We start from the raw sequence: 15,301 nt of genomic DNA, 5'->3' as shown, positions 1-15,301 counted from the left end.
CAATTTTCGTGTAGTTCTGAACGTGTTCTAACGTTTTCTAAAGAGTTCTGGCGATAAACATTATTTAATCATTTTTTAAATAATTATTATCGCCCGAGAAAGACGCATTTACGTGTATATGGGTGAGACGCTGTAGGAAATCTCGGACTTCTGGCTTATATAAAATATTTTTCGTATAGTTCTGAACATATAAAAGCAATTTCTAAAGAGTTCCGGGCGTTGGCAATGTTGTAAAATTTTTAAATAAATTAATAACGCTCGAAAGTCAGGAATTTATCGAAAATAGGTGAGACGCTGGCCGTATTTCGACAGTTCTGCGAGTTCTATTACAATTTTCGTGTAGTTCTGAACGTGTTCTAACGTTTTCTAAAGACTTCTGGCGATAAGCATTATTTAATCATTTTTTAAATAATTATTATCGCCCGAGAAAGACGCATTTACGTGTATATGGGTGAGACGCTGTAGGAAATCTCGGAGTTCTGGCTTATATAAAATATTTTTCGTATAGTTTTCAACTATATTCTCATATACACGTAAATGCGTCTTTCTCGGGCGATAAAAATTATTAAAAAAATGATTAAATAATGTTTATCGCCAGAACTCTTTAGAAAACGTTAGAACACGTTCAGAACTGTACGAAAATTATAATAAAACTCGCAGAACTGTCGAAATACGGCCAGCGTCTCACCTATTTTCGATAAATTCCTGACTTTCGAGTGTTATTAATTTATTTACAAATTATACAACAATGCCAATGCCCGGAACTCTTTGGAAAATGCTTCTATATGTTCAGAACTACTCGAAAAATATTTTATATAAACCGGAACTCCGAGATTTCGCTTAGCGTTTCATCGTTTTCCGTCATGATTACTTTTCGGTTAATATTAATTTTTTAAAATATAACACAAATATTCTAACGCTCGGAACTCTTTAAGAAATGCTTCAATATGCTCAGAACTACTCGAAAAATATTTTACATAAATCGGAACTCCGAGATTTCAACTGGCGTCTCAACTCGGTATACTCGTTACATTGTAATTTTTTTTAGTACCTTATAATTAATTTTTTTGTTTTTATATGGCAGAACTCTTTATAGAACTGTTATAGAACTATAGATCTCGCAAAATCTGATGAGATACAGTAGTGGAACTTGTGTAGGACAAAGTGAGACGCTGCGTGAACCTAGCGTCTCAGTTTGTACTGACGCGTTTTTTGGCTTTAAAAGCCAGAACTATTTGTTTAAACTTGCAGGAACTCTAGAACTATTGAAAAGGAAGTCAGAACTCTCAATAATTTGTGAGTTTCCGCAAAATGAGACGCTAGCTTCACACACACAAAAAGGCCTGAACTGTGGAAAGGCAATTCATGGTTCCTTCACCACGACAAGGCGCTCGCGCACGCATCGTTGCTGATTCGTCACGTCTGCACGAAAACAAAGATTATTGTGTTTATTCAGCTTCCCTACTCCCATGATTTGGCTCTTGCGGACTTTTTTCTTTTTCCAAAACTGAAATCCACGTTGAAAGACCGAAGATTCGATACAATTAAGAACATCAAGGAAAATTCGCAGACGGATTTATGTGCGATCCCGACAAACGCCAGAACTGCTTCCAGAAGTGGCGTTTTTCAACCAAACAGGATATTTCGAAGAAGATAAGACTGAATAAGTTGTAAATAAACCCCCAAAAATTATAAGGACAAAGTTCGGGAACTTTTTGAATAAACCTCGTATATCAGTCTGATTTCTTACATTTTAAATACCTTGTACATTAATTATAACACACGATGAATAAGTGCATAATCAATTCAGAATAATTGTAGACAAACATGTATAAGCAGATCGTAAATCAAATCCGGTTAGATTAAAAACAGACTTGAAATATCTATATGTAAATGTTGTTTCTCTTTTTGCGATTTACGCCCGGCATAAGACACATATCGGTGCATTCTAAAAATAATATTCTCTTTGGGCATCAGCCTTTCTTCGTTGTACAATAGCTTCCTCTTCTTATAAATCACCCAGGAAGACGTCGGCCAGTTCTTCTGAGCGGGAGATAAATTCGAGAATGGAAGGGCCGACTCTCCCTTCCCTCGTCCAGCAAGTGAGCGCGCGGGCTGCGTAAGTAAATGCTCATGTGGAAAAATCAAAAGAAAAAGAGGGATAGAGAGAAAGGGAAAGAGCGAGAGAAAGAGAGAGAGAGTAAGAAAAAGAAAGAGAAAAAGCCAGGTCGAGCGGGTAAGACTGCGAGATCGTCTTTCTACCCACGATTGATCTGTTTGTCAATCGGGTGGCGCCTGATGTTGCCTCCCTCCCTCCCTCCTCTCTCTCTCTCTCTCTCTCTCTCTCTCTCTACTTTTATCCGCACGCTGTCTTTCGTCCCCTCTGTCGAGGACACCCTTTCCCGTGGCTCTTCGTTCGCCCTTCTGCCCTACGTTCGCTGCCTCTCGCACGTTTCCCAATAGGACGTGGGCCGACGTCAAAAAAAGACCTCTCTCATCCGGATGGCGGAGTGACAGTCACGTCTCCCGGTTGTACGTTCCGTGCATATGGATCGTAGGTCCGACGCGGCCTTTCCTAGGAATAATCGAGAATCGTTGTCATCTCGTTACAGCTCGCCGTATGGAGGGAAGACCTCATCGGAGTCGCTTTCACTGTCGCTACGTCTTTCTCTCGCCGCTTTCCTGCTCTTGACACACGGCTTTTCAGCCACCGCGCGACGTCTCGACAAAAATTGCTGATTGTCCGTTATACTATTTCCTTGGACTCTTTTGTCGTACAATCATTCAAACGCGCAATGCTAACAATAAGTGATGACTGTTTTGAATTGTATTGAATTTAATAGCTGTAGAAAAAAGAAGTTAACATTTTGTTCCCGTTTTCTTGTTACGTTTTACGTCAATGTTTGATATCGATGAAATTGTGTCGGATCTCATATTATCGCGGAACCGATAACGCGCCTAAAGTCACGAGGCAATCACGAAAGCGGCGATCTGTTGAACAAGTGAGATTATGGTGCTACGTAAACTTGGTCGCCCAGCCGCGTTCGCTACACGTCCTGTTTCGGACCGCTCCTATCATAGACTATTGCTCAAACTACACGCCAACAACCTAGTTCACTATCGACTCCCTCATGACGGTAACTTCATCTTCTTGTAAATTACACCCCGTGGTGTGGCTTATCACGCGGAATGCTCAACTGCACGGGCAATCTACGTAGATAGCGTTCTTCTTAACACCCCGGTGACAAATTTGCACGAGCCGACAAGAGTAAAGTTTTCTGATACCATTTACGAGTACGCAACTACTTGCGCGCGCGCGTTCCCTCTTTTCACGAGGGAACGAAGGGCGAAGCATTTTCGGAGATTCTCAGAGTAAATAAAACCTTCCCCGCACAATATTTTTGCGAATCAAACGGAAGCGAGTATATATATATATCCCCTCGTGAATTGGGGGAGCAATTTTATTCGTATCTCCCTGAAAGCCATGTGAAAACGGAAACAAACTATTTAACTAACTCGCTAAAGCGTAAACCTCGTAGTATGTTCGCAAATTATCGATGCGCGTTTTGCATGTAAAATCGAGTTACGCGTTAACCTTGTTGCCCTACTCGATTAAAGCATACATTGGCGAAACGTTCGTCAGAACCTCCAGCGTGTCTCCTGTAAAATTCACAACGAAAAATCAGAACCGCGACGAAAAAGGAGGAACAATTTGTAACGTCAGTTTTTGTATACGTGTTGCGTATTCTTCTCCCATGATGCGAAATCCGGATGAAACGTTGGAAACGGCATAGCTTTCGAACATTCTCGTCCACGTTGGCTGCGTTCAGTGGAAAAAGCAGCTCAGTGATTCTTTAATATGATTTAATATGATTTTTGCCTTTGGTTCTTTTCCGGCTCTAATTGTAGAAACCGATCGTAATAAAGGATCGTTGAGCGCTCACTGAGCTGCTTCTTCCGCTGAACGCAGCCAATGACGATTTTGGAAACGGCTATTGGATAAAGTTGGAAAACATGAATAGCGAGCGCTGCGGGAAAAGGAGGAGTAGCTAGAACGTGCAAATTTACCTGCGCGAGCAGCGCGGAGGGATAATTTCTTCTTTCCCTTAGTTAGTGCGAAAATTATACGAGCTTAAGTGCGGACCGGCCCGCGCTTTAAGCGAATGAGGGAACGTTCGGCTCTCCGAAGCCATTTAACCATCGAAAGCGTTAACGGGCTAAATCGCGAATATCGATCCTCAGCTCGGCACAACTGTGCGATCTTTATCTTTAAATGCGACGGGCTTCTAATCTCCAACGTAATCGATGCTTCTCTGTACAGGTCCAGTCTGGGTTATCTTAAGATGAGACCAGAGCTCAGTTAGGATTCTTTTAAGATAGTTGAAATAGAATATTCTTATGTATTTAGAATATATATAATTTTCGTAACAAAAGGAACAAAATGAATAGTTTAGGAGTTGAATTTTTATCATATTTGTACTATTAAAAGATTCTCCTCTGGCGCGTCTAATTATAAATAACTTTTTTTACTTACAATCGATTGATGACTTATACAATTTGATCACACAGCGTGTGATCCTTTTAATAGCTGTACTGTGTAAGTTGCAGATGCTGTAGGTAGTGAGAAAATTGAAAAGCCCTTTTAAAAAAATTGCACGACGCTCTTATGAGAAAAGTTTTGTTATATATATATGTGCCTTTGGACTTTCGCGTCTAGTAATATTGTGTAATGACGTACCAGAGTTCTTTGACTTACCGTCACCCCGAGAAATCCGTCATAAGGTGCGATTTCATTGACGCTAGAAACCAGCGGCAGCGTCAAGAAAATGTAGTGGGGGAAGAAGTTCTGTTGAATTTTGCGGTACGCTAAAAAGTTGAGACGGTCTGAACTTCTTCCCCCACTACATTTTCTTGACGCTGCCGCTGGTTTCTAGCGTCAATGAAATCGCACCTTTAGTCGCCAGAATTGTCAGCGTCGAGTAATACGCTGTACGAAATTCAAATGGAAAATACACGTCCGAAAAGCTGAGCGTTAGAAGCGTATAACATAATTTCATTTTTCATCACAAAAGCGAGCTAAATATCTTACCCGTATTGTTAACCAGATGTCCGCCCCTCACCGGCCAGCCGACAGACGTGCTCGCTTTGGACGAGAAGCTGAAGTAGGCCAGGAACTGGGACCGCGTTGTGTTCTCATTTATCCTGAAACACACGCACGTTTCGTATGTTAGCGTATACAATTCGTCTGCGCACGTAACCGGGCGCCGGTTTTTATGCGTCGCGACAATAAAAGAAAACGTTAGCGTGATAAATTACTACGGGTCGCGCAAGCCCGCCGTCCGCTTCGCTACGCGCGCCGACCTATGGCCACGATCGCCACGATCACGGTATTTACGACGAGATCTTGGCGCGCGGCAGGCAAATTTACGGATTCTTTCAAAGTGATATACAGCAAATAACCCGCGGCGGCGGCCCGATGTACTCGCGCGATTTATTGCGGCCTGTTTTTGTCATCATTCCGCATACGGCTCGTAAATCATCGATGCGCTTTTATTGACGGGGCCGCCCTTATCGGACGTGGCGCGCGGTTTCAGCCGATAGCCCGCCAATAAAAAGGGCCCTTTCAAGCGGGCTTCAAGAAATTCGGCAGATATAAAACGAACAATTCGCGGTGAATACGCGGTGACGTAGCCATTTGCCAGCCGTTATAAATCAATGATCGCTTATCTACTTGTGTTATCCGCAATCTGCAAATGACAGATTTCTTGACATGTCCTATTAGCCTGTCGAAATAATTATTATTTATGAACTATGTATTATTTTTTTATTTTCAGTCTTTTCCTACTTGCTTTTATTCGTTATTTATCATCTATCATTATCTTTTACTTTCAGACCCTTCGTACATAAAGAAAATTTCACAGATTCTCCGTTTAATTAATCTCGATTTCATAGAAAATTTCATTATCATCAAATTAAATCTCCGAAACGACGGGGATCGCGATCGAGAGACGCGCGAACTTAGAATTGCACTGCATTTGAAATGCGTGTCAATATGTCATTGCACAAAGTGCGAACTCCTTGCTAGAAACTCGGACAAGCGAAAGTTTCGTTATCGCGAATAGCTGTAAGCTCGGAAACTTTCGCTGGAGGACGACGAGGGAAGTTGTATATATTTTCAACGCGAGGAGTCGCGTTCTCAAAGAAGGCGCGATGTTTCGTCGAGATTGATCAGATGTCGATCGGGAACTGAGGGGATCGTTTGTCGCGCTCGAAAGCTGTTTAGAAAGCAGGCAGGGCGTAGTGTTTCGTCGAATCGCTGAGTATCGATATCCCCAACTTTGTCGCGAAGGAACTTCGCACTTTGTGAGAAACGTCGTGCATACGAATTTCTCCGCGGGTAAAGCGATGCCTATATCCTTTCGAGAAGGATTATGGAAAAGCGATGTTTCTTTCATTCCTTTAGAAAACGGAAAATCCAAGATAAAAGTTTTGCAAATTTAATCGATACAAAATTATATGTCAACTCATCAAATATATACTTAACAGAAGACAAATTTTGATTTAAAAAATAATTTCTTTTACATTTATTCTCATTTTCATTTTTTTGTCTATGCATGTTCAACAAGATGTTAACAGTTTACATTATGCCGATACTCTTAAAGATCTCTTACGTTTTCGATACCCTCAAATTTCCTATTCAGACTTCAGACCTAGTCTGACGAAGATCATGTCGACGAACAACTATCGCAACACCTGAGAAATCGTGTCCGTCGTCAAGCCACAGTCAATTTACTATCCCAGGACCAATCCCGCGAATACGGTCCGGAGATCGTGTCGAATGTAAGTTAGAAGTGGATGAGGAGAAGACGAGGAATGGACTTCGGTAGCGGTGGGAGGGAGGGAGGGGCGCCATCGCGGTAGAAGGCACCTCTAATTCGATTATTTAGTTAGGTCAGGTTCGCTGTAGTTGGGTTAGCGTCAGCTGGGGCCAAAGGTTACTCGAAGGCACTCGTAACTCCTAATTGTATTTACTTACAATAAATCTTCTACCTTCGCCCCCTCATATAATCAAAAAGGACTTTGATTATAAGCCGAAAGACTTTGCAATGGTAAATATATTCGGACGGCAAACGAGCAAAGCGAGATCCTTAAAACGAAAAGGTCTTAGCTTTTTCTTCCCAAGGCAGCCTTTGATGTTCCACTCTTGAAATTCGAGACCTGCGGGTCCGTAGGTTTACGAGAAATTAGCTTGGCGGTTGTAGGCAGCTTGAGAGGACGGTAAATTATAATTCCAAAGGTGGTAGTCAGCTTTCATATCTTAGACACATTTCACCCGAGAAGAGCATTCACATATGCATTTATCGCAGATCTACTCATTTCCAACTCGTTTCGCCTGCGAGAGTATCGTTTTACACAATTTTTTAGATTCGTCGATGTTTTCCGAAGTAATCTCTAGACCACATATTCTTCATGAAAAATGTATAGACTTTATACTTTCGTTTAATCCGCATCGCACTACTTAATTATTATAATTGCATTAAAATAAATGGCCAATTCTTTTAAAACTGTAATTTGATATTCAATACACTAATAAATTTAGTAGTCGACATTGAATGTAAAACAAATTGTAATTATAATTAAATATTATTGATATGGAAAAATAAAAAAATTGAAAAATAGAAAGGGGGGAAGAGAGACATCGCGTTCCTCTATATGTTTCCACGTTCAATTTATCGTATATAAGAGATTATCTTACGTATAACCGATTATTTAAATATATATACATACATTTATATTTAATAATCTATCTGAACAGATTATTATAATTTAGACGATCGTGTGATCGAGCATTTTTATCTGTGACACGATAAATACGTATTAGCAGATATTAAATTATTTCAACAAATTCAATTTATCTTACGTATTAACGGATATAATCACATATAGGTTTATCCTAAATAAATATAACTCAATTTTCAGAGTATATATATATATATATATACTATAGGAAATACCTAAATCTCCATTCCCACCCCTTTAGAGATACCTACAGTATATTTGTAATCCCATTGAATTCGTCCAAATTTAAACACATTTTTTAACAAAAATTTAAGCAGTATTTTCAAATCGGATTTAAACATTTCGAAGGTAACTATTTATCCTTTTATTGTTATGGATACAATAAACATTTTTTTAGTAATTTGTTTGTAAGTTAAATACGGACCGAATCTGCCGAATATTTAGTTACATTAGTTAAATTGGAAAAACGCGTTTTCGAAATGTTAGATATTTTTATACAATAGCAAATACGGTGGTGATACATAATATAGATATATGTAATAAAAACCGAAATATGATCTCGTGTTACGCGCGCACGCATATGCACACATAGAGCTTTTTACTAATTAAATTTTTATTTTAAAAAAATCTCTTTACGTTACCTATTTTAAATAAAAATATAAAATTTACTGGGAAAAAATACTATATTATAACTGTATGGAAAAAAATCCAAGCGTTGCGCGTTGAAAGGGTATTTTAATTAAATTAAAGTTTTAATTCAAAGGTTAAATTGACAAAGCCGGTTTCTGCTCATATTGCTTATTATCAAATAAAACATTCGCTTAGGAGCTGTAAAATGAGAGTATGCGGCTCATTTAATTCAGCGCGGAGCGGTGAATTTCACCCCGATGCAATGACGCGGGCCATCAAAAATTATGGTCGTCCTATATTACGATTATACGACCAGAGCGGTAGGCACGAGCGAGCCTGCTGTCGTGGACCTTAATTAATTTGCGTTTTTCCTCGTGATATGCGAATTCCCGGCGCAAAATCTCGGGGTAAATCACGTAGGCGGCCCGTGGACGGCCCACCGGAATTTGAGGAGATTCCGTCACGTCGGCTTAATACAATCACGTTCGAGTGACGCTCTCGAGAATCGAGATGTCAGTTGCTACGGCTCGCGGGTGAGGAAGGCGAGGATTGGCGTTACGATGGGAAAACTGGGATGTCCGTGGAGAGTGCATCCAACTTAGCTCGCTCGCCCCTCCCGGCGCGGCGCGGCGACCCTGGCACCGTCTCGTTCTCGATCAATGCCCCGCCACCGAAAGGGCGATATTATCGAGATTCTACGAGTCCAATTGTCGACCCCTTTCCATTTCCTTCGATACGGAGGTTATCGACACCCTGTCAACCGTTTCGAGCTTTCTCGCCATGCAGAATGGCCCACTTATACGGAGTCGATTCCCGATGGACAATAACACGACCTTTAATGGAGGTGCGGGAAAGACGCCAACGGGCGATACCCAGGCGCTATCGCGGCTGCGGTTTTGCGAGTAATTACGTTGTGCATGTGCGAAGGCACGGTGCCGGAGAGCCTTTCAGCAAGTGCATCGGAAATTTGGCGGATTCGCCGCTTATCGGCGGCTGCCTTCGGCGGTTGTAGATTCGTTACCAAACTGTACGATCCTCCGATATTAATTAATATGGTTAAGGTTAATTGGAACGAAGTGCACGATGAAACGCAGATTTATTTTTTTTTCTTTCCCGAGAATCCTCTGCCGCGGAACATATCTCCGCAATTGAGTTTTTTGCATTTAAATTTGCAAATTGGCAAAAGCGAGATTCGTATTATTTTCAACTTTATAGGGATAAAGATACAACGAGAATAAATATTTCGAAATTTATAGTATTATCGTGCGCGTTTCTCCTCACAACGCTGTATAATATTCTTTACAATTATTCCACTGCATTATCATGAAATGTGACCAACATGGTGCGCCGCAGGCCAGTCCGTTTGTCAACGCATAAACGAAATTTTTAATTCGTGCGGTAAACCAAGTAAAAAATGAACTCGACGAGCTTCAGACTGCTCTATCTGTATTGTGACAGATATTTCACTTTGTTTATTTGCAGCTAGGCCGCGGCCTTTCGTTTGATCATAGTTAACTCCAAAATAAAAAGAGCATTTGCATTCAGCAATTTCATAGTAAATTACACTAATTACGCGCATAAAAGCGAATCGAGAAAAATGCACATTACAGCTTTAACAATCTCGCGTGAGAGATTATTAAAAAGCTGCAAGTATGAAAGATGAAAGATTAATCTATTAATTATAATAAACTTACTAATAAACGTATGTGAGAGGATCTTTCTCTCTTCAAAAATATCTTTTATTCGTGTTGATGCTAAATGTTTTATTTCGAGAATGTAATAAATGTCATTATACGTATAATACCTTCATTCAATATCATTAATGAATATTGTTGATTGCTTTTGCTCCATCGCTCCCTCGGAAAATATTACTGCATGATCTGTGTATAGGCGAGCGCCGCTCCTTCACATTGCGGATACGTGTTTTGCGAAATGCAGCCCGCAGCGCTTTTATATGAACCTATGAATCCTATTGTTGAGTTTCCGTATGTATACTCGCAAGACCATGCTGTATTCTCGTACGATGAATTATTCTTTCGGTATCCCGTGCGTATGTATGTGTGTGTGTGTACGTCAAAAACAAACAACTATACTTACCAATCTGGCAAACGTTAACGAGCAAAAAATTTTTTTATCGCACAGAATCGTGATGAAAAAGGTTGCAGCACAGGAATAAAGAGATTAATTCATTCATTTATTTAATAACCGACTGTGTGAAAATAGAAAGGCATATACACATGAGAATTAAAAATATTAAATATCACGTTGCAAAAGATTCATGTTTCACGGCGATACGAAGCAAATTTGCTGAAATATCAAATCTTAATTATGCTTTTATTTCGCGGGTCAGCATTCTCAAAAATTTCGAATATTATTTCTCTCTTTTGCTTTAACAATATTCTCGAATTTGCAATTGTTATTTTTATTTTATCTTTTTTTCCAAGAATATGGATTAGGTCCTACCTTTACATTGTCTACAACGATTTCACAAGAAACCAGATAACACGAAATCGAAATTAAATTTCTCGTTCTGACTGTACCAGAAGTCTTTCCACGACCTTCGATCTATCGCAATCATCCCCCTTATGTCACGAGTAATACGCGGCTTGTTTGTATCCACGTGAAGTTTCATTCGACGCATCCCAACTGTAAAGCGCTAGATGCGCAAAAATGCCTCCCAAGATAACCCGCGATATCGAATTTCATCGATCAAATCGCGAGAGAAGATATAACGTGCGATAGAAAAGGATAATACATATTTTCCGTTTCATTTATATTATTCTAAAATATAGAAGCTCATTCACGAAATATTATCTTTATTTCTCTCGTGTTTCTATTACCCTGGTTTTTTTTCTTATATCTTGGCAAGAAATTCTACAGCGATCGTAGAGCACTCATCCACGGCACGTCTACATAAAATTACGCCATTCGACAAATTTTATTTTTCCTGTTTAACAGGATTGAAATATAAAATCCTCTAGGTTTGTTGGCAACGCAGCCATGGCTTGAATTGCATTGTGCATAAGCACTAACTTCCATATTTCAAGCAAATGTCCTTGCAACATTTTATTGTTTCGTCGCACGAACTATTTTATGTTGCGCTATATCTTTCTGCGAGAAAAGATACAGATTTTCTGACTTTATGAGCTAGAATAGAACTTTCAAACCATAAATTATATCCTAGTACTGATTTCTTGAGAAAAGATATCAGTTTTTTTAGAAAATTATGTAAATGGAACCGCGACGAGAATTTAACTAAAATAATTAAAACCTCGAATTTTCGGTTATTTGAGAGCCGTTGATACACTAAGTTACTAATTATAGAAAACGGCAAAAATTTATTATTTTTATCATTGCCGTGACGCAAGCGATATAAGGAAACGTCTGTAATAAAAACACAAATCATTAATTTCAACTCAACTAAATTTCAATAAATCGTTAATTTCTCGAGCGTTTGAAGATATTTGAATCTGTGGAAGATATCAATTTTCACGAACGTCGTTTCTTCGCCTTTAATACCTTAAATGCACGAGCTCGTGTACGTGCTGGCGTTTACACCCTCTTAACACTTACAGCATATATACGTGCCGATGGTACGTACGTGAACGCGGTGCGTAATACAGTCCATATGATTCAATGAAAATAAAATTTTAAGAATTCGCAGACTTTGTTGAGTCAAATAATATGCTCGTTTATACCTCGTTTTTTCGCAACGTAGCTCACGCTATTTATCCTCCTTTCAGTTTGTATTGTCGCACTTAACGAAAAATTGAAAAATCTCCTCAGTATCTCCTTCGCAGTTTTTTTTTCTTTTTTTCAGCGTGAAGTTAATGCGCTTCGCAACTTTCACATTTTAAGCTGACAATTTTTGAAACGTGCCGAGTGGAAATTTAGATCAATACTTTTGCAGTAATGAAAAATAAGATCTCTCTGGAGAGGTATCAAACTTTTTTCACGCCGCTGTACAGTGGACAGGAAAATGAAATAGGACGGGCTATAAAACGAGAAAAACGCTTTACGGTACATCTCGTAGTATCTTTTCCCAGCGATATTTTTCCTCATTTGATATTGGCGATGACAAATACTTTTCTACCAGCTGAATACGCGTACTGCTTATGTATGAGGCAGCAACATTTTTACCATTTCAACCTGTATTTTCTTGATACGTCTATAATTTGTATTAAAATTATAAAAATTGTCGTTTAGGATAAAATAAAACTATTTTTATTTTTCAATATATAATTTATCCTTTATTTTAATATATTTTTTAGAACAATAAATTAATTTTTATACACTACTAAAAATTCTGAATTTTTAACCTTAAAATGATTTAACACTACAAAGATTACTTCTTTGTATAGAAAAATTAATTCGTTGTTCTAAAAAATGTACTGAGATAGAGGGTGATTGAAAAATAAAAACAGTTGTTATATTTTATATTCTTGGACTGGAAAACTGTTTTGGACGTATTACATTTATTACATTATATGTTTCAAATTTCAAACGTTTAGTATATTATATTCACATGGATGTTTACCTATATTTTCTGTGAGCGATGCCAAGCATGTTTTACTTAAATTTCATCACGCCATGTTGGAACTTGAAATAGATTGGCGTCATTTTACGTTGCAGATATAAAATCGGCTCGTGCGAGATAAGCAGCAGCAGTCTGATTTACTCGACGCAGAAAAACTGATCCCGCGATTTTCTTGGACTTTGTGCAATCTTTTCCTTTCTCTCTCTCCCTCTCTCCTGATTTCTTTTAGCATCGGCAATAACACGTCCGCTACCTATATTCGCGCAGGGAATTTCGTTTGTTGAAAAATTTTATTTCCCGTTGTTCGATGCGATCGAAATGCAAACTCCCGTCGCCGTTTCTGGCACCGCATCGGTACTTCCGGTTCGCTCAGCTAGATACGTTATGCACATGCATACGAGATTCTTTCCCCGCGATATAGATTTACGGTAACATTGAGAAAGAATGAAGGAGCATTCAGACGACGAATTTGGTGCTGCAGTCCCTCGCTTTTTTATCCCTAAATTTCTCGCGTGCCTTCACGCTCCCTAATCCGCCCTTTATGTTTGTCCGGATCGCTTTTGCACTCATTTCTTCACATTATATCGACGGAAGAATTCCATAATTCTTCACATTACAACGAAGTAAGGATACATCATAACTACCAAAAAGATCCGCATTGCTTATGAGAGTTTAACTATAACTAAATTAGATGTCCAAATGGAGAAAATTGACAAACTTACAAGTTTGTTTCAAACACAGAATTAAAAATAATTTAATCGTCAATTAAATTATTTAAGAACGATTAAATAAAAACTGAAGATATATTTTTTCAAATATTTTTTATTTCGCATTAATTAGCATAACGTTGTTAATTTGTAATTAAATATTATAGTTGACATCAATGATGTAACCTGAATCGAACAATCGCGATGTTATTCGCATCGATGCAAGAATAAGACGGCGTGAGTTCGCGCTTGCATTTAAGTTTGCACAAACGCGCAAAGACAGTTACGTCGCGTTTATACTCGGGGAGCGATTTTCTAGAACTTCAAGAAAATATTTTAGTATTTGCGTTTCCCCACATGGTGGGGGCGGAAAGGAGGGGGGCGGAGGGGGCAACGTACCAAGAAGGAGGTTACGGCGCATAAGCATCTCTCTTTCGATCGCGCGCACTCGCTTCGATGCTTACATTCGTCTGGAAATATATAGTTACGGCAAAGGGAACGTTTATCCACACGCAATGTGAGATTCTCCCAGGGAAACATGGATTTGCAAGTGCTACATCGTATGAGCGCGAAGAAGCTTTCTGACAGGGCCCCCTTTTTAACCTCGCTGCTCCGTCTACGCGAACACACATCTTCCGTTTCCTTCTTCGTTTGCTTTACAGAACGCTTTTCGATCGCCTTTTATTTCATTTTTCTTCCCCTTTCCTCTTTCTTTCCTTTTTTTTTTCAAGTTGCCTCAAGAGGTTTATCGACAAGGCTGAACGTAACGGAAATGTCGAGCATAAATCCTTTAAAATACGAAATAATTTTCTTCGTATTTTCGGTAATTGTTGATAGGAATAAGTATGTTTGTTTCGTTTGAAATTAAATAAATCAGTATCTGTTACGTATCGATTACGGGTTATTTCTTTGGCGATTTCGACTTGGGTGGTATTCGACCGCAGCAAAGCACGGCAGATCTTATAGCAACGCGATTAAAAGTAAAAGATCGATATATCGCATAGTAATATATCATGTCTTGAAGCAGCCGCAGAGAACCGTACGGAATATAATCTTCATGCCTTTCATATCAGAGGATCCTTTTCGACATGAAATACGTTCTTTCCATAAAAGTTATTGATTCACCCTCTACGCGCGATCGCACCCATGTAGCCATATATGGAAAAGAGATCTCGGCGAACGGGTGCAGCGTGTCCTCGACAATGTGTGTTTAGAAAAAGCAATCGCCGAAAGTGGCGAAGCTATACGTCATTTATGCAAGAACTTGTTCGCCGACCGACCGACCGACCTCGTCGCCGCGCGTGTTTCGCGCGCTCGTCTTCCGCTCTCGATCCTCGTCATCATTCTCGGCGTTTTATAGATACGTCTTTTGCAACGTCAGATCGATGAATGCCTACGCTTTCTCGCATTCAAGCTATGCACATACATTTGCCACGAGGGCAATACGTACGATTCGACGAAGGATGAAGAAACGTTTCGACAAAGCTGCCAGATCCCAATCTCCTTCTCTTTCTCTCTTTCTCTTTCTCTCCCTCTAGTTCTCCCACCGCGGTCTTAGAATGTCTCGCACGCTTCCTCGCTTCGTTTATTTCCTTTACATCCGGCGCGGCTTTCGATCCGCGACTTT

At 39.4% G+C, this 15,301-nt stretch overlaps 1 protein-coding gene across 4 annotated transcripts in view; it reads right to left on the bottom strand.

The window, feature by feature from the left end:
• The window catches only part of LOC139817491 (uncharacterized), a 221,300-nt gene that overhangs the window by 68,274 nt on the left and 137,725 nt on the right, over positions 1-15,301 (bottom strand). For all 4 annotated transcript variants that reach the window (XM_071785628.1, XM_071785627.1, XM_071785629.1 and 1 more), the window contains one exon: positions 5,090-5,202. In XM_071785628.1, coding sequence (XP_071641729.1) covers positions 5,090-5,202 — 113 coding nt within the window. The remainder of the gene's footprint in view (positions 1-5,089; positions 5,203-15,301) is intronic.

This window comes from Temnothorax longispinosus, chromosome 8 (genome assembly GCF_030848805.1).
Source record: "Temnothorax longispinosus isolate EJ_2023e chromosome 8, Tlon_JGU_v1, whole genome shotgun sequence".
In the NCBI taxonomy this organism is placed as follows: domain Eukaryota; kingdom Metazoa; phylum Arthropoda; class Insecta; order Hymenoptera; family Formicidae; genus Temnothorax; species Temnothorax longispinosus.
This window is presented reverse-complemented; position numbering and strand designations above follow the sequence as displayed.